Source organism: Magnolia sinica, chromosome 17, assembly GCF_029962835.1.
Source record: "Magnolia sinica isolate HGM2019 chromosome 17, MsV1, whole genome shotgun sequence".
NCBI lineage: Eukaryota > Viridiplantae > Streptophyta > Magnoliopsida > Magnoliales > Magnoliaceae > Magnolia > Magnolia sinica.
Genome location: NC_080589.1, coordinates 28,699,599 through 28,725,169, shown reverse-complemented (window position 1 = coordinate 28,725,169; position 25,571 = coordinate 28,699,599). Strand labels below are relative to the sequence as shown.

The window sequence follows — 25,571 nt, the reverse complement described above, 5'->3', positions numbered from 1 at the left end:
AGAAACTCATGCGGAAGGGACCTCTAAACGAGCTACCACCTCATCGATGGACTAGCGGCCTTGGATTTGGTACCCTTAAGGTAGCCTTGCGAGCCCCGTGAACTCTAGAGAGTTACTGTGACCAACCCTGCGCGTAAAACCTACCGAGTTCACTGCCCCAGTAGCTTCACTAGGCCCCTCTGATGGATCGCAGTTTGTGAACTCCTCGGCTGCAATGGTTCAGCGAACTCATAAGAGTTACAGAGACCACTTGCATAAGACCCGACTCCAACAACTTAAGAGTCTAAAAAACTGTGCCTGCTCCACAACTCAAGAACTTAAACTATGTGTGAAAGTGTCAAGTCCAGTCAAGTCAAGTCAAAGTATGTTCAGTCAAAAGTATATTAGCTCCACTAAGCTTAAACTGCGTATAGCATCAAAATGCTACAAATGCATATGTTCGCCTATTTTATTTAATGCTCAAATATGCAATTGCCTAATATGATAAAATAAGTCATGAAAATCCCAAACAAAGATTAAACAACATACAGAAATGCATTTCTCTTGAATCAGGTTCAAATTACAACGATAGCAAGTTTGTTCAAAATACTTGCTACTTTCTATTCAAAAGTTAATCTTTCAAGATCAATTATATAAACTATGGATCTTCGATTAAAATATGTTTATCCTTCCAAAGATATCGGTGATGTCTTCATGTCTCTTGCTTTCCTGATGATGAAGGAAGGTTATCTCATAAAATTCGCAAGCGCGGAAGAAGATGGAATCGCAAAGAATCATCATTTCCTTCTAAAAAATCTGAAAATTCAGATGCATTCTTTGAATTCTTCAAAGGAGTACCAAATGCTATCCATCCCTCAAGAGTATCATCGGATTTCATTTCATAAATATTATCTTCTAAAGAAATCTTTATACAAAGTTGACCGGGAAAGAGAGCATGATTTGTTTCTTCGAAGTAACCTATGCCTTAGTCTTTCTGATAACTTCTTACACGTGCTGGAGGAATCCATATGGCATGATCTACTGGATAATAATTATGCACCATGTAATATTGATGGGCCCACCAACGCATCCAACAATAAGAAGCATGAACTGGATAATTATAGCTAGGAATTATGAAGCGTGATCCAATATGTACATTCAAAAGTTGCTTCCATATCAAGGCTCAGTTATATGGTCTAATGCTATAACTTCTCATTGTTCTGGTAACGATATCACAAGTCTCTGGCACAGTCTGATCAAATCCAAATTGACGAGAAAATCTGCTTGGATAATATGGTTCGCGCCAAAATGTGTTACCTTCCCTCAATGGAAGAGTGTCAGACCTGATAAAGACAAGGAACGAATGCTCGCCAGAAGAGATGGAATCATCATCAGTCACTTCTATGTCCTCCAGAGAGCTAGTAAATGGAAATTGAAAGAAGTCGATAGAATCACTGTTCTCTATTTTTCTGGTGACTCAACCATTCAATTTTTCAATCATCTTTCTCAGTTGATAATGCTGAAATGGAAGCCGATGAGGATTTGAATAGGCTCTTTCAGAATCAGCAAAAGTCCAAGGAAAATATAGTCCTCGCCGGCCTATGAAAAAATGCCAAGGGCCATAAACTGGAAAAGATTCGGGGGTAGGAATTTCAGAACCAAAGATGATATCTCCAAAAGCACGATATAGTGAGCAAAGAACTGGAGGAGCTAATAAGTACTTCTAACCTTCTATCATTGCACCCGCAACTACGAAGAAAGTCGGTCTGATGATCTCCATTTGTTTCGAATTGAGAAATATCACCAAGCTTAGCCAGTAAGCTAGGAAAGCGGCTAATTCAAAAGAAGAACTGTACTCGGCGATGCTCTTATTATTCTCGCTAATAATCCCGAGTTCTCGATGATTCTAGCCTGCAAAGTTGTCAAGATGAAGATACGGTTATTAAAATGAGATGATATGAATGTATATAAAATGAAGACTCTAAAAGAGAGTAGAAAGAGGAAGATATACCGTAGTTTTCGGGAGAAATGAGACAACCAGTCAAAGGAACTAATTTCGTCAGGCTGTGGAAAATTAGCCATTTCTCTGAAGAGTTCAAGAGTGGTCTTTGAAATCTCAGATTTATTATTTCCTGTAGAAGTAACAGCAAATTCTACATTCGAAGGAATATATGCAACGAAGATATTGCTCATAATAGGAAGGCCTACCATGCAAAGAAGATCCCATAAGGTGATGCTAATTTCGCCTGGGGCGTGTTTGATTTTTCAATTCACTGGGAAATACCCGGGTAAATGGTAATAATTATTTCCCTCCGTAGTTGCCGCACTCTTCCCCGTAATTAATTTGACGGCCTACTTTTTGGAGGTAAAAATGGCAAATACTGTAAAACGTTTGTGGGTCCCACCATGATGCATATCATATATCTACACTCGTTCATCCATTATGTTAGATAAATTTATGATATAAGCCAAAAAATGAGGCATATCTAATGCTCAAGTGGACCACGCCATAGAAAAATGTGAATTAAATACTTACCGTTAAAAACTTACTGGGGCCATTGTTTCTTTTGGTATGAGCCAGTTGAGTGTTAGATCTAACTCATTTTTCTCCTCATATCTCAAAATGTTGTGATAAAATGGATGGATAGAACAGATATATCATATACATCAAGATCGGGTCTTAAAATGGCCACTACTACTTTTGAACCGGTTTCCAATAAGTGAAATCCCCGTGAATATTCAAACAGGTGAAACAGTAATAATCACCCATTTCCAGGGTATTTACCATTTCCAGGTGAAACGATAAAAATCAAACAGGCCCCTAAAGGAAGGTGAAATGAATTGGTAATTGGAGACCAATGATTGAGGAAGCCTCTAAAGATAGCTGCATCTCCACAAAAAATGTTCCGATGTAGCTATGATCACATCAAAAAGGCCAATCTGCTCCAGAACGGCAGCATGTTTCCGAGTAATGGCTAAGCACTATAGAAATTATGGGGAGACAAGAGACCCACTGCGAAGAACCTTTCTGTATTCCAGGATGATCTTTCAGCAAAAAAGTGTTGTTGAGCGGTTTCAAAATAATGAGTAGAAAATGGATGATGAGGATCATAGCAAGGGTGTAAGAATCGCATCTTATGAATTCTACCGATTCTTTGGCGAGATCCATTTTCATCCAAATATCCTTCTAAAATTCTTGCTTCTATCATAATCCAGTTATCTACAAAAACAAGATTGTTTCGAATCATTCGGTCAGCTGGCTCACTGTGAAGAATCGACCAATGACGTCGCATATCTATAAGAATGACGATCATTCCATTTTCAAAAGGATTGTGAAATTCCAAAGTTTCCTCGCAAATTTCTAAAGAGTTTCAGGAGTTTAGAATGACTTGTTTGGCTTCTGAATAAGATACATAATTCTTCTTTCTTGAAAACGCAGCTTACCGACAAAAGATCTCAATTGTTTCGACATATTCCCAGTTATTTCAAGAAGATGAAATGAAGGGATGTCAAGAAGACAATTTGACAGAGTTTCAGAATTTGCAGAAATCATACCAAGTACAGAGAGCCGCGCAGGCAACAGTAGTTGCACTTGCGCAGGCAGCAAGTTATGCAGGAAAGGGAGTTGCGCGAGGAAGGGAGTTGCACAGGTGTTAAGAGTTGCGCGGATCGCTGAGTTGTGCGAGAGTCAAGTTGCACGACAGGGGTTTGGTCCGAAGAAAATTTTTTTGAATGAAGGAAGAAGGCACGATATTTATAGCCGATTCAGGACCCAATTCGAGTTGCGTGGGACCCAATTCGAGTTGCGTGGGACCCGATTCGAGTTACGCGGGTCCGCACAACTCGACTCTCAGACAGGATAGTTTTTTATCCCTCATTTTACCTGATGATCAGGCAAACTTCGGATCAAGGGGGCATCTGTTGGAGCATAAAAAATTGATTGATAAAAAGGAAGAAAGAAATTGAAGAACAAATATGAAGGATTCACAAAGTTGCGCAGAGGCAGCAGAGTTGCGTAGATATTTGGAGTTACGCGGGAGTTGCGCGGGTCCGCGCAACTTATCATTGATATGTTCGTATTGAAGTGCACAATAATGTGAAATGGGCCCCATGGCACAAGATTCGAGGGTTTACACGTGTGAAAGCCTATAAATACCCCCTCCCTGATAGGGACATCACACACGCACGCACGCGGCCCCTTATGCACGTATGCCAGGAGGAGGGCCCCACTGTCAATTTGGATCGATGACAACGTCCAGAGAGGGCCTCATAGTTAGAAGACGGAGTTTTGGTTCATTGGAGTGGACCCGATAGTCAAGCAAAGCCCATCATGGGATCTCATGATCGTGGCCCACTAATCTGATTAATCTCATATTTTAGGTTTTGCTTAATAATGTTATTTAGAATATCATGGATAGATTAGATTTCTTTAATTAGTTTTTATTTTGGTTTACTTCACCACCAAGTAATAGGTTATGCACATGGTATGAGTTTAGGGTATAGGTTTTTTCTTATAAATAGGCACCCCTTGTAGCTTTTTTATTCATTGAAGATTAATAATTAAAAAAAAAAAATCCTGCATTTTTTTCTACTCCTCTGAGTTCCTGAGTTGCGGAAAAATCCAATTGGGTGCGAAGCCCTCCCTTCATCAAAGGGCTAACTACCGTGGTGCAAAGCCACATCTATCCCAATCCGCCCCTATCGCCTATCATCCATACTTCTCACCTTCTACAGCCATCCTCGCCTCGAATCCATCAGTTTTTGCAGCAAATCTTCTCCCTACAGCGAATTTTCAGAATCTGGCCCTGCAGGAGGGCTGAAACTTCAGCGGAGCACCATGCACAGCCCGTAGCTCGGATCAACCTGAAACTTGGGGGGTGTGGGACCCCTCGCACGTGCAGCCAGGCCCCTGCGCACGTGCGTCAGGCCTGGCCCGCTGTCCGCACAGAAGAACTGTCTTCCGGTTTAGGTTTTCTTCTTATTTTACCCTCATACCTGTTTTTCATAAACCCTAACCCTCGATTGCATTATCTTTAATTTATTTGCCCCTTTTCTCACCCTAGGGTTCCTTGAATTGAAATTGGTGAATCCCTTGGATTAGGGACTGATTGCTATGCATGTGTGGATGATTATTATTTATCTTTGAGCATCATTTGGTTTATAATTTTTTACAAATCCAGCCCTAACCTGTGTAGGCCTGGACTCGTGCAGATTCCCCTTGTTTGAATGCTTGAGCTTTTGTGTGGGATGTGGAATTATTATGTGATTGTTTTGAATTAGTATGATCTAAAGCCTGAGATCTCGCATATCAAATTTAATTTTCATGTCCTACATCACTCCCCTTTCATTTGAGGGATTGGATTTTGCAGAAGACCGATACCTCTGACAGGTATTGAAGAGAGAAGAGAGGGAGAGAGCAAGGCAGAATCGCACAACTCACATCAAGTTGCGCGGGCCCGCACAACTCAGCAAGGAGTTGCGCAGATGACCTAAATGGCAGCATATGTATTGCAGTTTTTAGAGTCTTTCCAGGGAATTTCAATATTCCTTTATAACATTAATGAAGGCATATGAATGAAAGAAGATCTGCGCAACTCCTCTCATGAAAACCCGAATGACATGAGCCGAAATGCTGCCGAAATCGATATTAAACTTATTCGATACTTGTATTTTAAATCATAAATACTTTATCTTGGAATCAATGGATAAAAAGGATGTAAACGAATTCAGAATGAATAAAATGTGATGATTATTCTCTTCATTTTTTCTTTTGCTATTATTAAGTGAGATAATTCCCAAATTCGATACTATTCGTTTCTGGCCGAAACTATGGGTTTCCTTTATATACGGTCCTAAGCTATGCGTTCCTGACTGAACTAATGCAACTACATTCAAATTGAATGCATAACATTTAGAGTGCATGTGATGATCATTTCATCAAACACTCTTAAATAATTCGAAATTAGTCTCAATTGACAGCTGGTTGAAGAGAAATTTATATGTATATACATATATATATATATATATATATATATATATATATTCATAATATTTTATTAAATTTTTTATTAAAAATGATTTTTATTTTTCAAAAATTGACAAGGACTAAACAAATCAGCATACCAGCCCTCATACATGCTTGATTTCATGTTTGGAGTGCAACATTGCAAGCAATTTGGGAGAAATTGAGGAAATTTTGAATTTTCCCTAATTTTCTCCAAATCGGACCACCGACTCTCAAATTTTGAAATTAGAGTGTATGTGATGATCTTTTAATCAAATACTCCTAAATACTTCAAAATTAGTCTCAATTGACAACTAGTTGAAGGAAAATTTCCAGAAAAAAAAAAAAAACATAGAGAACATGAAGAACCAATGGATATCAAAATTAAAGCTTCAACTCCATGATTTTTCATGTAAAACATGAAGAACCAATGGATTTATAACCATTTGATACTGATTTAACAAAATTTCAACAAAAAAAAAGGGATCAAAAAATGAAAATGCTCACCGGATCAAACATGTGGGATTTATTGGCGTTTCGTATCGCATAAGTGGGATACAAGATATATCGTGGGATATATTGGCCAATATCGTTGATATTTAAAACATTGATTACAAGTTGTGGAAATTAGGGATTTTAGAATTTGGAAATTTTAGGATTAAGATTTTAGAGAGATTAGGATTAGGGTTTTAGAGATTTAGGGTTAGAGTTATAGGGATTTAGGGTTTTGAGAACTATGGTTTTGAAGAAGAATAGATGTTTAAAAGAAGAAACAAAGAAAAGAGATAGAGAGAGATGAAGGAATAAAAGAAGATGAGAGAAGTTGATACCTTGTTGAAAAGAGAGAATTAGAAAAGATTACTAGGGAATCGCTCCCTGTGGTTTCGCACCACCAATCCAATCACATGATGAAATTTTGCCCAATTTCAAAGCAAAATGAAAGAAATCTCCTTCATTCATAACATGTATAATGGCTACAGTGGGGGCGTCCAACCCTTTATAGTCTCAGAAAAGACCTTTTACAAAAAGGCGCTCTTAGATAAGATTCCCAACATAAAGACGCTTAAAGAATTAAAAGTTGTTCCTAACTCCCTAATCCCAACACAAATATGAGCTATACCAAAAATAATGAAACATGTAAACAAACTAAACAACTAAATTATTCCGTGGCCCATGGGGGTCCACGATCAAGATGTCTGATGATGATGATCCAATTGTCATAATGGTCCACGGTTGAAATCCAACGGTCTAATCATCATGTCCACTTGATCCAACGGTCTAATGTGTCCATCAAGCTTCTATATGCATCCCACATGCATCTTCCCCGTGTGGGGTCTTCCAACGTGGCTAGGAATGTGAATTGGGCCAAGTGTGACCCCCTGTAATGGTCATCTAACCATAAGAAGACCGGCTCAGTCCTCTGGTATGTTGCTCGGATGTCCTCATCATTATCACTATTTGATCTTACGGAGGAGTTGAATCTAGCACCTATGGTCAAGGATTTAAATAGCGGTTTCAGAGAGCAAATTGCCTAGGAACCAGTATGACTTGCCCAACTCATATGTTGCCAGTTGACTCATTGTGCTGTGAAATGAAACCAATGGGACTTCGAGGATACTGAATTATATTGAATGATACTAAAAGTCTAAAACCATGTTCATTGTCGAGGAGGTGGACGTGGGGTTAAATCTAATCCTCCATGTGTTGCTAGAAGCTCTAACCTCACAGTTGGAAGAGGCACATGTCCTAGTCATTCAAGCAACAATAGTTAACAACACACCATTCAATTGCATCAAGTGGAGAGCAAGGGCACACGTCATTCGATTGTCTATTAGGGAAGTCCAAATATGGTTGAAGATGTTGAAGAAGATGAGCTTCATTGTATTGATGCAGATCTAATCTACAATGATATGCTAAATGACAACTGTAATGTTGAAGTCTCAAAGGTGGTCAAGGATGAAAGCCTTGCGATTCATTAAAGCATGTTCTCCAATGTATGCATCTAAAGAATAAAAGTTGAGGTCAAACATCCTTCAAATGTGACGCGCTATGGGAAGAAAAGTTTGCAATGTTATGATCAGAGAGCAGGGATATGGTGTCCTCGGAAATGGTGAACAAGCTAAAGTTGAATCCGGAAAAGCACCCAAGGCCTTACACACGATTGCATGTTTAAGAGGGGAATGAAGTAAAGGTATCATGAAGATGTTTGGTTTCTTTGTTTTCTTCCTGAAAATCTTAAAAAGCTAACATTGTGTGTGTGTGCGTGTTCTGTTCCCATTGAAACATTTCATGTGTTGTTGGGAAGGCCACGGGAATATGATCATATCAGTACCCATAATGGGAAAATAATATCTACATGTTTCAGATGGATGACATGAAAGTAATGCTTGGTCCCATGAAGGAGAAAGAAATCATGCCTCGACAAAGAGGAGAGTGGTAGTTTTCTTTCAATAGTTGAGTCTTTTTTTCCTTTTTCTTCTTTCTTTTTCTTTCTTTCAATAGTTGAGTTATTGAAGAAGCGAAAGATGTTGGAATTATTTTTATTTTAATAAATACAAAAGATGGGTTTATAGTTGATAAAGCACGACCTGAAGCAGTGACGGATTTAGGTGCGGGAGCGAGGAAGTGCCTATTTTAAAATATTAACAAGTATAAACTGCTACGAAGAGGGAGTTGGAGCATGAGCCTGTAGCACAATTCAAAGCAGAAGCAATGCCTAGTTAGAAGGATTGTGAAACTAAGGGCTTCGAAATCCAATATGAATGAACCAGTACCCTTGATGAATGAATATCTAGACAATATGCCGAAAGAAATATCGAACCAATTACCTCCATCTGGAGACATCTCACACCGAATATTCCAGGTTCGATTTTGCATAACCAAGAAGCATATTTAACAAGGCCCAAGGAGCATGAAGAATTGCAAAGGCAGGTTTCAAAGTTTTTGAAGAATGGTCTGATTAGAGAAAGCATCAGCACATGTAGTGTCCCTGACCTGCTAATGGCGAAGAATGATGTTCATGGTTAATGTGTTGATATGCATTCCATCAACAAATCTACAACCGAATACCAATTTCCAATTCCACGGTTGGATGACATGCTTGTTATGCTGGTTGATGCATAGAGTTAGTGACGGGCAGGGAAGTTCCACCTCCACCTTGCATTATGGATATGACTTCTATGGCTATGGATGAGCGGCTTCGGTAGCTATGAGACCCATTTGCAATCATCCGACTATGGCTATAGTGATGTGTAGCCTATAGATACAGACATGGGTATAAAAATGTCCAAACCAAGGTATTCAAAATCAGTTACGTAACGGTCCTAACGGCAGTTACATAATGGTAACGGTCATAACCGTTACGCGTTACGGAGTCGAAATAGCCGTAAAGGCCCTGTAACGGTCCCATAACGGCCCTGTAACGGACCATAACGGCCCCGTAATGGTCCTGTAACAATTTTCCCAAAAAAATAAAAAAGGGTCGTAACGGCCTCTAATGGCCAACACGGGGGCCGTTACGGCCACCGTTACCGTTTTGGAACAACTTGGTCCAAACACAGACATAGCTGGCGCCACAAGGTGTGCCTGTGATAGTTACGGTGACTGTTCAGTACCCACTTATAGGCATATTGGTGCACATTGCTGAGGATAAGTACCATTGATATGTTCGGGATTACATGGCATGGTAGCACCAGCTCATAAGCTAAAGCTAGGCATTGTTGTAGTTGTGTGGCGCGAGATTATTATGGTTGCCCTAGTAGGGATATGGATGACAACTTCAAGGGCCTCGTGACTCCACATGGATCTCAGAGCAAGGTATATTTTTTGTTCTTTTTAGTTTTTGTTATATTGCTTGTGTTTTATTGCTTGTATTGCATGACATTTGAATGACACAAACTCTTTTGGTATAAAAGAGCATCATTTATTGCCAAAAATGCATGGTTGTCTCCTAAACAAAAACTATCATGCATAGTTATTTTTGAGTTCTATCTATGTAATCATGTCTTTTAACATCTCCTTAAGTTTCACTCAAAACTTCCAATATTTTCCTAAAGTTCGCTCGAATGATGATACTTTACACAATGTATATGATATTCCTGATATACCTCACGTTATTTCCCATTCTCAAAGGTGCAATCACACGTGCGATATCGGTTCTTAAAACATTGCAGCACCAAAGCCACAAAAGGTGGGCTCACTATGAAGATCATCAGGTGCAACTATCAGGCAATACACTCATCAGGTGGGCCACATGTATGATAAATCGGACTTTCGGTTCCATTGTTATGAATTAGACTGCCAGTCATCCATTGTCTTGACATAGTGTATTCATTGACAAGTGTAGCCTGATTTTTGTGATATTCATGGTAGGGCTGATCTTTTGGACATAGAATGTCATTTATGCCTGATATGTTGTGGTATCCATTGAGGTGTATGGGAATCCCTACCTCCCCCATGTGTGTATGTGCATACATCTCCGTGTGTGTGTGTGTGTACCAACTGTAAACTCAAACTATAGTGCCACAATAACCTGTAGTAAAAGAACCAAAATATCTAGATTCAGCATTGCCAAACAGTTAAGTGAAAGATAGCAACAGCTTTAGAACACAAACATATCTTGATTCAACATGGACAAATACTTACGTGAAAGATGGCAACAGCTTTAGAAAGCAACAACCTACTATCTGGAGAATCAAATTTTCCACTAAGAAGCCTCCATCTTACATGCCCAGCACCATTGCTCGCAGTTTTTCCCTCACACTTCCTCTTTATCACATCTGAAAGTGAATCTGGAAGCTTTTTGAACCCATGACGAAGCAACTTCTCCAAAGCAGCATGAATTTTACTGCAAGACGCACAACAGAACCACTTCCTTTTTGGCAATTCCTGTGGTGTTAGTTGCATTAGCATACCAGAAAAGTGATTTTGTGGCTATGACAAGCGGTTCAAGTAAATGTTAGAATCACACAGACGTAATTGCAAATGGAAAATAAAAATAGCAGAATGTAAATATGTGCACCTTCAGATCTCCCATTTTATGTTCCTTCAAACACCCAACATGAAATTCCTTTTCACACTGTACAAGAGTTAACAATTTTACGGATATGAATGCAGGAGAGAGAGAGAGAGAGAGAGAGAGAGAGAGAGAGAGAAGAGAGAAGAGAGAGAGCAACGGTCAATTACATGTATAGAGCAATCTGCAATCCAATATTCGACGAGCAAAGAAAAGTAGAATATAACAAGAACAGAAGCATACTTGGTCACAAAGCAGAACTGTTCGTGGACCAAAACCTGATTTGCTGAAATCATGGCATCTGAATGCAACAAAGATTACAACATGGCCCAAGGTAAAATCAGAAACCATGAAGAAATATTGTTGAATTTAGGATCTAGAACAACATGATATGCTTAAGAAGGTACAAATCAATAAAAAAACATCATGGAATACAGCAAAAAGTACGGCCTCAAAATCAGCGAACTGAATTATATTTGATGTAAAAATACTACAAATTTCTTGTAGCTAGCAAGCAAAGAGTGGCCCACCTGCACAACACACAGACAGTAACATCAACCTCTGGTGTTTGTACAATACGAATGCATCGCTTAGATATCTGTTCAATAGGATCAACTCCTAAAACCCTCCCTGCTGCAAATGCGTTGGCATTATGCTCTACAAATTTTTCTTTCTCAAACATCGTTTGGCAATATCGACAATACCAATCACCACGAGGAATGCATGACAGCTCCGCACAATCTGCAACAGTAACATGGAAATGCCATTCAAGACTAATACAACAAATGAGTGAAAAATCAAAAGAAACTGTCACACAATGCAAGGACAACCGTAATTGTTCAAGGATACTGCCAAGGACACATCGAGACAACATTAAAGGAAACAAAAAGGGCACAACTTACTAGTAGAAGGATCAAGGTATAGATTGGCACATTGGTACAACAAGTTAAAATACCCACAGAACAGTCAAATAAATGGAAGCTCACAGATGTTGGAGCCACAAAAACAACTCTTCTTAAATGATGCTTTATTAAGAAGAAAAAAAACCTTGAAGACCATTACACAGCTAAGACGTTACAAAGAAGGTCCCACCAATGAAAAGGAACACCCACAAATGACACTACGCTTTATTAGAAAAGAAAAAAAAAACTCAAAAGTCCATTAAAAATCTAAGGCCTTGCAAAGAAGATCTCACCAACGAGAGGGAATACCCTCAATACTAGCATTAGAAAATACCTCCACAACCTCCACCCAAGAGCTAACAAGACCTTTAACTCTTTCAATTAATGGGAAGCCAATTTGCTTTTGTTGTTGAAAGTTCGGTTATTTCTACCTTCAAGATAGTGCATAAGATAGCCACAATGCAAAGATTCCATAGAGCCTTTATCTTCCAGCCTGAAAGGCCCCATCTCCAAGCAGCAAAAGGGTGCTGAATGGAACCCAGAATTGACCAGGCAACATTGAACTGATTTAAACACCAGTTACATACAGCATCTGTCAAACAGAATCATTTTTCTATGATGGAGGTGATCAATTGTTAAAATTCCTTCGAGGACAGCACGCCATGCAAAAATGAGAATCCTAGGAGGCACCATCAACTTCCAAATCCAATCCAAAGGAGCATTAGCTTCACCAAAAATCAGAAAGGTTCAGGAAGAGAGATTTAACCGAGAAACAACTAATTTCTATTACAGTTGCAGCACATGTCACGGGTAGGACTGGTTTATAAGAAACTCATCACTGACACATGTATAACAATGGAATTTTCATGGTAAAGCAGTTTAAACTTCATATTGTAATTGTCAGTTATAAGCAGTGTTTTAAATATCGACAATTTCAAGTGATATATCCCACGATATATCTTTTATCCCACCTTTGCGATACGACATCCATACGTAGTGCCGATATATCCCACCTATTCGATCCAGTGAGCATTTTTGATTTTTGATCCCTTTTTTTTATTGTAAATCACATTAAATCAACGTCAAATGGTTAGTAATCTATGATTCTTCATGTTTTCCATGAAAAATCATGGATTTGGAGCTTCAATTACGAGATTTGGGGGAGATGGGGCAAGTTGCGGAAAATTGGAAAACATTGAAATTTCTCAATTTCTCGCAAATCAGTTGCAATCCTTGTATCTGAACACAAAATCAAACATGTAACCTGATCTAGTGATTCCTCTTTTGATTTTGAATGCATTGCTTGTGTTAGCTTGCATGTCTTCTTATGTTTATAAATTATATGAATAGACTTTAAATATACTTACATCAATTCAGTTGGACAGTGCATGTAAGGACCTCATACAAAGGAAACCCTATTATGTGCACTTTTTTTTATGTAATCTTTTGATTTCTAAGTATGTATTGATGTCTTTTTCAACAATCCTTGAAGTTTCCTTGAAAAATTCGACCAATTTCCCACTGTTCCCATGTTTCCCAACAACAGCGATACATTATGCGATACAACCAATAAATCCCATGCGATAACCGATATGTATCCATATCCCAAGGGTGCGATACATTACGCGATAACGATATTTAAAACATTGGTTATAAGTATTAAATATTTTAAGAATTTGCATATCATTATTATTTTACATTTGTTTGAGGTCGCTTCCAATCTGGAGCAGGAAAATGAAACATCCATTCATCTGGATCAGATAGACCCCAGCTGATCAGAACTTCACAGCATTGGCCTTGAGCCAAAACACAATTCCAACATACCAATAGCAACAGCTCTCAGATTATCTGCACAAACTCATTTAAGAATATAAAATGACTTCCAAATTTATACAATCAAAGAAGCAAAAACAGAGAATGACTGAAACAGAAAGCAATGAATGGGCATTAAAATTGAAAGACAAATAATTACTCGGAAAAAGGGCAAGTATCCACCTTTGTGGAAGGCCCTCGGGCATCCATCACAAAGCACAAGATTCCCACCATCCGCACAGATTATGCAAAGGTCATCATTATCACTGGCAGAAAATTTCCGACCCTTGGACAAGGAAATCGATAATTCATGAAGAGAGACACCATTGGAGGTATAGATGTATTGGTAGCTGGTGGGGAAGGAAAAAAAAAAAAAGGAACTCGATTCAAAAAATTTGTGAGTGTAACAATTGGTTCTGCCAAACATCTTTAGTTCAAAGTTCAAACAATAACTCACGGTTTACGCCGTGGCGCCCAACCAGCATGAGCTTCAAACTGTGAGGGAGTGACCTGCTCATTATCATTACGAAATCAAAATCTGATGGCAGAATAGTCAAGAATTCAAATGCAAAAGGCAATCGATGTACCTCACTGTTGCAGCAATGACAGAATATTCCATTCCCTTTTTTATAACCCACAAGCAACTTCTGTCCACCAATGGATAGTTCATAAGTTACATAAAGGGATCTAAGATAATTCTGAACAACAAAACAAAAAAGGAAAAGAAAGAAAGAAAAGAACTGCTTGTTGACTCATTATTATCCTTGCACCTTTCCATGTGAATAGTAAGCTACTTCAGTTCCGTCTGGTAGCACATCTTCCATAAAGACCAACTTATGCAGTCGTAGATCCCTTAAGAAAAAGGAAATTCAGAAGTAACAAGGTTTTAATGACGGGCTAAATGAATGATGAATGGGCTACATATCACAAAATAACTTCAATTAAATGAAAGATCAAAATATCAACTTCTAATCTTCAAAAAAGCAAAGAAACAAAAAGCCTACTTTCTTGTTAGACGACCATTCTTCTTTTGCAACCGTATGCACTTTGAGGAACTGTCAGAGGACTTTCGTTTTAAAGCTTGCTTTTGTAACCTGACATAATCCATGTGCATGAATGTGTTATAGAGAAAGGAAAGGAACATCTTAGAAGATAGCATTTAAAAATTATACATGGCAACAAACTAATCTGCATGGTACAAAACGGATATAAAATCATAAGCATAATAGATTGGAATGGCAGAGCAGGATTCATGTAGCTGACTATTAGATGGAATGAGATTTAGATGGTGTTTCATTATTTTCTTTTTTCTTTTTGGTTTTGTTTTCAGATGTCAATGATGACGATGAACACAAGGACACACAACTTCAATTTCACACCACCGCAACTGTTTCCCCACTTTTACTATCAGGAAAAAGCAAGGTATCCCGTATTGGTATCGGTTGGCGTAACAGTGCCCTCCAACGTAACGGCCAGTAACGGTGCTTTTTTTTTTTTTGTTGCCAAACAAATATGAAAAAATATAGATTAAATCGGGAATATTCTAAGCATTCCAAATATGCATTCATTTATAAATTGGAACATATTTATGTGGTGTAACAGTCTACTCTTTGGTGAGAAGTTGTATCGGACTGTCTAATGAATTTATGAACCAGATGACTTGAATTTGACTACAAAATTCATATATTTAATTTTCTAAATATATAATTTATATACTTAATAATTTGATATCATTTCTCCAAATAGTTCTTTAAAAAAATAAAATTAAATTCAGGTAGATGGCATTGCCAATTTGGGGCTGACTGGAGGACCAATCCATGCCCCAAATCAACCTCAAATTCATGCAATTTATTGGCATTATCCCACTTTTGAATTGGTGGACATTTATTGGATAGTGAATCATGAAAAAAATTAAAAGGCCCTATTTTAAAAAATAAGCGTCCACAAATTAACAATTAAAACTATTCAAACAATTTGATTTTGGCATTGTGAGTTAGCAACTATAGTTCATAATTTAATTGGTAAATTTTAAGTTAATACATGTCTCGTGTACAATTTTTTAAGGGCCCGAATTAGGCGGCACTCGGATTGTGAAGTGTAGCACACGAATGTTAAAGTTTTTCGGGGCCCCACCGTGATGAATGTGTTATATCCACACCGTCCATCCATTTTGCCAAATAATTTTAGGGCAGGAGCCCAAAAATGAGGCAGATCCAAAGCTCAGGTGGACCGCACCATAAGAAACAACAATAATTAAACGTCCACCATTAAAAATTTATTGGGAGCTACAAAAGTTTTAGATCAAGCTGACATGTGTGTTTTCCCTTCATCCACGTCAGTGTGACCCAATTAATAGGTTAGATGGAAAATAAACATTACAGCGGACCCATGTAACAAAACAGTGCAAGTGCACTGTTCAGCGTGCACCGCAGAACACATAAATAAATAATATATAAAAAAAAAAGTGCGTGGTTGCAGTCCATTCCGTTTTCGATACCGAAATGAAAAAGAAGAGAGAGGTAAACCGAAAAGAAAAGAGGGAAAGAAGAGAGAGAGAGAGAGAGAGAAGAATAAGAAGAAGAAGGAGAAGATGGAGGAGGAGGAGAAGGAGAAAAGAAAGAAAAAAAAGGTATGTTTTTTTTTTCCCATTTTTTTCTTTTTTTTCTATTTTCTTTAGGCCCGTAACAGCCGTTATGGTCACAGAATCGGGGGGGGGGTGCCCGTTTCAAACCCGTATCGCGTAACGGTGTCGGCCGTTACCATTACGTATCGGCCGATATGGCCGTATCGTAACAGATACAGGACACCATAGGAAAAAGGGCTTCAAAATCACCAAGATTTTTATCACCCCTATGTGACATCAGTGTTCGAAATATCGGTATCGCATTACGTATCGCACATTTAGGATACAGATACGTATCGGTTATCACATGGGATATATCAGTTGCATCGTATAATGTATCATTGTTGTTGGAAACATGGGAAAACATTGGAAATTGTTAGATTTTTTCAATGAAATTTTAGTGCTTGTTAAAAAAGACATCAATACACTTACGAATTAAAACATTACAAAAAATAAGTGAACATAATGGGTTTTCTTTGTATGGGGTCCTAATCTATGTGTTGTCTAACTGAATTGATACAAGTATGTTCAAAGTTTATTCATATAATTTATAAATGTAAGAAGATGTATGGAAACACAAGCAATATATTCAAAAGCAAAAGAAGAATCACTAAATCAAGTTACATGCATGTTTGATTTTATGTTTGGATACAAATATTGCAACCAATTTACAAGAAATTAGGAAAATTTTATTTTTTTTCAAGTTTTCACAGCTTGGTCCTTCTACAAATCTCAAAATCGAAGCTCCCAATCCATGATTTTTCATGCAAAACATGAAAAAACATGGATTTGTAACAATTTGACACTGATTTAACATGATTTACAAAAAAAAAAAAGGATCGAAAATAAAAAATGCTTACCAGATCAAACATGTGGGATATATCGCACTACTTGTGCATTTCGTATCGCATAGGTGGGATACAAGAAATATCGTGGGATATATCAGCCGATATCATCGATATTTAAAACACTGTGTGACATTAGGTTATCTTTGACATCATGTCAACTAAATATCTAGCAAAGGTGCACAAGGTGACCTGCGCAGCAGATGATATGCAATTATAAACAAACACATGCATGAACCTTTAGGGAAAGAGGTGTTACAAAGAATCTTAGGCACGACTCCAATGTAATCCACAGAAAAAAGAGTCAAGCCCAATTAGATGTGATCAAATGCACAATTTATAAATGTAAGAAGATGTATGGAAACACAAGCAATATATTCAAAAGCAAAAGAAGAATCACTAAATCAGGTTACATGCATGTTTGATTTTATGTTTGGATACAAATATTGCAACCAATTTACAAGAAATTAGGAAAATTTTATTTTTTTTCAAGTTTTCACAGCTTGGTCCTTCTACAAATCTCAAAATCGAAGCTCCCAATCCATGATTTTTCATGCAAAACATGAAAAAACATGGATTTGTAACAATTTGACACTGATTTAACATGATTTACAAAAAAAAAAAAGGATCGAAAATAAAAAATGCTTACCAGATCAAACATGTGGGATATATCGCACTACTTGTGCATTTCGTATCGCATAGGTGGGATACAAGAAATATCGTGGGATATATCAGCCGATATCATCGATATTTAAAACACTGTGTGACATTAGGTTATCTTTGACATCATGTCAACTAAATATCTAGCAAAGGTGCACAAGGTGACCTGCGCAGCAGATGATATGCAATTATAAACAAACACATGCATGAACCTTTAGGGAAAGAGGTGTTACAAAGAATCTTAGGCACGACTCCAATGTAATCCACAGAAAAAAGAGTCAAGCCCAATTAGATGTGATCAAATGCACATTCGACACTATTTAAACAGCTAGACTAGTAATATCCAAAAGGCTTTTGCTTGGAAAGCACTGAGGCGCTGTTCAAAATCCCACACATTGAAGTTTGTCAACCGCTAGCTCAAAATGACAAGTGAAATCAATGCGGCTCCCTGCCCAGTTGAGCGCAAAGTATGTTTCAAGTTTCAACCAAGGCTACCTAGATCGTGGATCGTTCCATTATGTGGCACAAGAACGAATACGTAGCACGCCACTTTCTCTATACGTGTATGCTAAGAGTAGATCATGTAGGTCACCGGAATACATATATAAGGCAATGTTGTTGAACCGTATATGCGATCATGTGCGATTGCATATGCCTATGCGCATATGCGATCGCACAATCGCATATGCGACCGCATTTTTTTTTTCATATATATATATATATATATAATAGGGATTTTTTTTAAAAAAATGTGAAAAATATAAGAAATTAAGGGGAACTTTTCCAAGTTAATAGATAACTAATTTCACATATTTAAAATACATTTGAGAGAGATAAAATCAATTAAACAATGAATTAAACATCAAGTCATCGACATTCAACAATATAGTTAACAAGAAGTAACAACAAAATCAATAAGCTATGTATTTATTATTGTAGAAAATCAACAAGCTATCTTCCATGAAACTTAAAAGCGCTTGAATGTTGATCTTCCAACTTCCCAGAGAGAGGGAATGTAGGGGAGAGAGAGAGAGAGAGAGAGAGAGATTAAGATCACTTGGAAGTAGGAAATACGAGAGAGAGAGAGAGAGAGAGAGAGAGAGATTAAGATCACTTGGAAGTAGGAAATAAGAGAGAGAGAGAGACATTAAGACCACTTCTAATTAGGAAATGTACGAGAAGAAGCTTAAGAGTTTTGGAGTGAGAATATTGCAAATGGAGGAGATTCAGAAGTCTTTTTATAGGCAAAATGTTGTTTTTTGCAAATAAAAAAATTAAAAATTCAATGTGTCATGGCCAATATGCAATCGCATATGCTGTATGCGATCACAAACATCGCATATTTTCGCATATGCCACATGCGATCGCATGTGTGCCATGATCGCATATGCGATTTGCATATGGCTATGCGCATATGCTAGTCGCACATGACAACATTGATACAAGGTACAATTTATTTTTTTTTAAGTTAAAGAACTTTTATTAAGAGACACCAAAAGGCGAAAAACTACAAAAACAACCCAAACATCGCAGACCAATCGGAAAGGTTGGAGGCTTCAATACAATTGACCTAGGAAACAACAACTAACTGAGCCCCCCATGAAAACAATCGCTTTCAAACTGCTCTCATCTCAGGATTGATTATTCCTTTTCCCCCAAAGCTCCCAAAGAACTGCCAACCAATGTTTTAAGTATCGACGATATCAGCCGATATATCCCACAATATATCTCGTATCCCACCTGTGCGATATGAAACACACTAGTGGGATGCATCCCACATGTTCGATCCGGTGAGCATTTTCGATTTTCGATTCTTTTTTTTTTTTGTAAATCATGTTAAATCAATGTCAAATTATTACAAATTCATAATTTTTCATGTTTTGCATGAAAATTCATAGATTGAGCTTCGATTTCAAGATTTGGAGGAGATGGGCCGCGTTGTGGAAAATTAAAAAAATCAAAATTTCTCAATTTCTCGCAAATCTGTTGCAATATTTATGTCCAAACATAAAATCAAACATGTATGTAACCTAATCTAGTGATTTTTCTTTTGCTTTTGAATGTGTTGCTTGTGTTTCCACACATCTTCTTGCATTTATAAATTATATGAATAGACTTTGAATATGCTTGCATCAATTCGGTTAAACAACACATAGATTAGGACCCCATACAAAGAAAATCTATTATGTGCACTTGTTTTTTGTAATGTTTTGATTTATAAGCATGTATTAATGTCTCTTTTAACAATCATTAAAGTTTCATTGAAAAATTCGACCAATTTCCCAATATTTCCCCATGTTTCCAACAACAATGCTACATAACGTTATACAATCAATATATCCCACGCAACAACGGATACGTAGACATATCCCATGCGATGACCGCTACGTAGCCATATCCCAAGGGTGTGATACGTAAAACGATATCTTTACGTATTGATATTTTGAACACTATTGCCAACAAAACTAACCTCTACACCATCTTTCTATACTCCCGAAACAATGCCACGTGAGGAAGAGCTCTTTAAAAAGGACAAGGAACCAATCCAACACCTAGCGGGTGAACAAGTAGTGGATGAACAAGTGGTTCACCAACCCCACATCCTTCATACACATGATACAGCAATTGGGCACCGACCTCTTTTGCAAATTGTCTATAGTAAGCACCTTTTCCTCTCTACTAATCAGGTAAAGACTGCCACCTTGGGAGGGGCCCCCAGGACCACACATGAGATGTGAACACCTCACTTCTGAAGAGGTATTGATGAGAGACCTATACAAGGATTGCATGGAGAAGTTGCGTGATTTGACCAAAGGCCACACCATCAAATCCTACCTGTATAGAGCCGGTTTGACTTGGTGGAGCCGCTCCAAAAGACAGAGAGTAGCTTTGCCTCCTCATCTGTCATGTTGCTCCTACATGGAGGAGACCACAAGACAGAACTGTGACAAATGAAAAAGTAGGGTGCAACAAAGGCATCTTGATCCTGTGCCAAAGATACAATCAACAGAAACTCTTGAAGGGTCCTCTCACCAACCCACAAATCTTGCCAAAATCATATCCTCTACCCATCGCCACAAGAAAAGATGACCCACTCCTTAACCAAACTCACAACTCTATTAACTGCTTTCCACGCCCAAAGGCTCTATATAAAGATGAATCTTTCACCCATCGCCCACCTGCTTGAATGCCATATTTACTAGCAACTACCTCCCTTCTTCCACCCCGAATCTCCAAAGCCATTTCCCAAGCAAAGCAAGGTTTGTCCATTCAAACCTTTTAATCCCTACACCCCCCTTCTTCCCACCTTCAGAGAAGAAATTTTTTTCTTGACTTCAGTGCATTGCCATAGAAAATCGCATCTTGGTCTATCCAAACTATCCACCACCTCCTTCAGGCACTTGAACAAGGACATATAATAGATCGGCAAATTTGACAATGCTAGTTTAATTAGTGAAAGCCTTTTTTTCTAGAGAAAAGTGACTGCTCTTCCACCTTGATAACTTCCTCTCAACCCTTTCTATTACCTTTGTCCCACAAGTGCTTGGCAAGCTTGCCAATGCATAAGGGAAGCCCAAGGTAAGACGAGGGAAGAGAACTAGACCGACGCTCGAAGACCTCCGCCAACCTCTCCACCTCTCCTTTAGATGTATGGATACCCATCACCTCACTCTTGAGAATATTTATTTCTAATCCTGACACCACCTCAAAACATCTCACCATCTTCCTAAAATTGTCCACCATCTCCACATCTGCATCATAGAAAAAGATTGTATTGTCGGCAAACTGGAGGTGTGAAATCTGAAAATCAGTGTTCTCCACCCAAAATTCATGGTCAGCTCAATCGATTGGCCCCTTTCCAGTATTTTGCTCAAAGCTTTAGCCGCTATCATGAAAAGAAAGGGGGACAAAGGATCACCCTACCCCAATCCTCACGATGCCTGAAAGAAACCCTTGGGAGACCCATTGACAAGAACAAAAAACTTGGCTGATTACACACATTCTTGAATCCAACTTCTCCATTTCTGACCGCACCCATCATACACATATAATCCAAGAAATTGCAATGTAATATGAGAATGCTAGTAATGTAGATCTTGCATGCATGGTATCATATTACATGCATGTTATTGCATAAATATCTAAAGTCTAATAGAAAATTACATTACAACTTAACATTAAGGTATAAAACCATATAATTAACGATTCGGATCGCAGATGATCCATAATTCAGATCACACGATTCAGAATGGAAAACGTGTGTGTGGGTGTGTGCATGTGCAGATTTCAATCAATTTCCATGTCATTGGATGCAAATATAGTACATTCCAAATGCAGCCTAAGGCATTTTCTATAGTATTCAAAGCAGAAACAGAAAGAAGATTATCAGAAGTATCAATTGGAGTTTTAAGGAGTGAGGTAGATGAAATAATACTAATGTTAAGTTCACAAGTAAAAACATAAAAGGTTGAATATTAGGAAGACCGGCAATGATCTGGATGGTTCTTGTTGCAACTACTCAAGGATAACACACGACTTGTTACTATAATCATCCATGCAATACTATCTCCAAGCTTGATTTGGAGCATTATATATAGGGGTTGTTTTGGATTGGGAGAATTTGGATGCCCTAGACATTTCAATTACCAAGTATTATGGTATCGGGTTATTGTAATTGAAGGAATTTGTAATTCATTTGTTTGGGTAACTTCTTGTAGTAGGCCATTGTGATTCCCAAAACTATAGTATTCATGCTTGGTTGTGTAATAAGCTAGGAATCACGTATGGTGTACTATTTATTTAGTTAAGCATCCGAATTAAACAAAGTGTGGCCCACTCTCAGTTGACCAACTACAATTCCCAAATATAAATTGTATATCATGCTCCATGGGATCAAATTGATGAGGGAATTGGATGTACTCCACATGAGCAAAGTTTGCACGTGTGATCCACAATGGCTAGGAAAATGAACAGCCCTTATTGATCATACTACAGTGTGATCATTGACATAGACCGTCCATCATGTGATTCTCACCCTTAATCGCCCCATCTTCTTAAAAAAATTGCTCATAAAAAGTTCCTTACAATCATCCACGAATAACATGAGGATACTCTAGATCTAGTTTAATCCAACAAAATAAAACATCTATATCGGTACACGATAAAAATAGATAGTATCATAATGCTAGTTCATTAAAGCATAGAGTCCGTAAAACATCTAGATAAATAAAATGCATCAATACCATACAAATAGAATATATATTATAATAAAAGACGGCAAAAAGGATTTCTTTAATGGCTTTCCCTAGGAACCATGTCAATGAGTAACTATCAAGAACAATGCCATTGCAAAACTGAAATAAATGCACTTTCAAGATATATTTTTTTTCAATAATATGAGGAAATATTAAGATATGAATGCACTTTCAGGAACAATTAAAAGATTAATATATCCCCAAAATGGTCATCTTGACAAATTGTATATATGGTTGAAAATGAAAACATCTCACATAAGATTATCACTCAGACCCCAACATCACATATAGATCATCATCATCATTTACAGCCAATACCAACTAATTGCGGTCAGCTACACAAATCTTGTTTTGCCATTCCACTTTATTGAGGACCATATCGCAACATCAAGTATAGATAAATGACACAATAAGTGTGAGTGGAAGCTCTTACAGAGAGCATACCTAGCACCTCCTCGAGTTGGGCTTGCTTGAGGCTGCTTCAGCGCCCAGCATCTATTGCATACTAACATCGATTTCCCAACCCGTGATGGATAATATGTCTCTAAAGATCATAAAATGCCCAAAACATTACATATGCAAAGTCATGTTTCAACAAAGTAGAATGTAGCAACCTTGCATAGAAGAAAAACCTCAGTTTTATCATTTTACAAGCATTCCGCACCTTTGCATTTCCGACAAATGAAAGCTTTCCTGACAGGCAACATACCCATAATCGTTGCCTCTAACATTTCTAAAGGAGCACCATTGCATGCGTTCAATACCTGCCGGATGTTATTCCCATTTTCCAAGTAAATCTGCTCAGTGTATCTATTATTGCTACCAGCATGCCGCTCAAATTGAGAAGCCGAAATGACCTACACCCACAACAGAATTGATATTTTGTTTCAAAATTTTCTATTGCAGAATCATGCCAAAATATCTCTCAATTCTTATAAATTTGTTTCACTAAAAAGGAAGAAATTTTCTGCATCAAAATAACAAAACACTTACTTTGTGCCCCTTGCAAGAAGTACATGAACACAAGATCCCACCATCCTTTATCTTTCCACGGAGTGCTCCTTTCTACATCAAATGAAAAGAATTTTAAAAAAAAAAAAAAAACACCCACACACACATTCAAGGGTCAGACGAGAAATCAAATATCTAAAATCCCCACTTAAGCAAAAGACAATTTTTTTTCATAACCTAACCTTTCAAAAAAAAAAAAAAAAAAATTTGTGACCTATACCTTATTGCCACGGAAAACGTACTTGACCTTCAATCCTTCGAGCAAACCAGTCGCGAGCAGCTCCTTCACATTGGATGGGAAGTTATCCAGCACGATCTTCTTCGACATCTTCAGTTCGAGCTTCTTCTTCGTAGACGTTCTCAACAGGCTAACAGCATTGCCAGATTTTCCCCTTCTTGCCACCTTATTCTTGCAAGAAGAAGGTAGTGACGATGCCGCCGCCGCCTCCATGCCTTTGGAGTCATCAGCTTTCAGCATCGACCGTGTGAACCTCCTGCGAGGTTTGTCTGTTGGACCATTCTGTGTTGTCGAAATCGCATCACGATCACCACCATCGACAGGATTGGGGGTTTCAATCCCCAATCCATCCTCCTTGATCGGAGGTTTTCTGGAACGTTCTGAAGTCTTGAGTCTTTTATTACTGATGAAATGACCATCAACATCAGCAGCAGCAGCAGCAGTAGGGACTCCATTGGAAGGAGGAACGCTGTTCTGAGAAGCCTTTCTTGAAGAGCGAGTCCGACTGAGAGAAGCCGTGAATTGAGACTGAGACTTCAATGCGAAAGAGAACTCACGCTTCAGGCCCCATCGTGGGCCCGAACGCAGAAGGAACCCCTCTTCCTCGTCATGATCCTTTTCGGACGCTTTTGGGAGGGCGCCGTTTGCCATCGATTGTGGATCTGTTAGGAAAGAAGCTCCATCATCGATTATAAAGAGTTGAGAAAGGCAGGAGAAACGAAGATGAAGAAGAATAAGCTGAGGAAGAAGCGCTGCTCTTCTCTCCAGTGCGAGAGCCGGAGGTGGCACTTGGAGACGAGAGCCAGATAACACCCTGAATCATGGCTTTTAGAGTCGCTGACTCGTATCGACTCGTTCGGTCTCGAATCAGCCAGCGTCCGCTGAGTCAGCGTCACTCGGCCCAAGTCGCCCCTCTTTTCTCTCTAAAACGCATGGAAAACAATTTATTTAAATTTCTTTCTCCCTCCCTCCAAAATCTTTGCTGAAACGAGCTGGGGACCACACGAATCATGGTGCACGTGAGAAACGGACCCCTGAATCCAACGTATACGGCTCTATAACACGTGTGATACGAGAGATCTCAGTCCACGTGGAATGGGCTCGCTTGGTAGCTTGTATTTGCTGTTAATCCAAATAGCTTGGTATTAACTATCAATTAGAATGCAAATGGTAAATGCAACCAATGCCAATTGGAACTGTGAAATGTGTTGAACAGCCAGTAATTGAA

The 25,571-nt window shown here is 38.3% G+C and overlaps 1 protein-coding gene across 5 annotated transcripts in view; it reads right to left on the bottom strand.

The window, feature by feature from the left end:
• Positions 1-25,250, bottom strand: part of LOC131231871 (uncharacterized) — a 92,415-nt gene extending 67,165 nt beyond the window's left edge. The window contains exons 1-13 of one of the 5 annotated variants that reach the window (XR_009164544.1): positions 24,326-25,250; positions 24,088-24,159; positions 23,759-23,951; positions 23,539-23,638; positions 14,716-14,805; positions 14,482-14,563; positions 14,299-14,358; positions 14,169-14,221; positions 13,895-14,061; positions 11,528-11,738; positions 11,241-11,298; positions 11,004-11,060; positions 10,628-10,915 (exon numbers count right to left, since the gene is read on the bottom strand). Coding sequence is in view for 4 of the 5 variants with exons in the window: in XM_058228209.1 (XP_058084192.1) it covers positions 10,628-10,915; positions 11,004-11,060; positions 11,241-11,298; positions 11,528-11,738; positions 13,895-14,061; positions 14,169-14,221; positions 14,299-14,358; positions 14,482-14,563; positions 14,716-14,805; positions 23,539-23,638; positions 23,759-23,951; positions 24,088-24,159; positions 24,326-24,994 (2,100 nt within the window). In the remaining variant the exon portion in view is untranslated. The remainder of the gene's footprint in view (positions 1-10,627; positions 10,916-11,003; positions 11,061-11,240; positions 11,299-11,527; positions 11,739-13,894; positions 14,062-14,168; positions 14,222-14,298; positions 14,359-14,481; positions 14,564-14,715; positions 14,806-23,538; positions 23,639-23,758; positions 23,952-24,087; positions 24,160-24,325) is intronic. The other 4 variants (XM_058228209.1, XM_058228207.1, XM_058228206.1 and 1 more) reach the window with 4 other exon arrangements.
• Between the last annotated feature and the right edge of the window lie 321 nt (positions 25,251-25,571).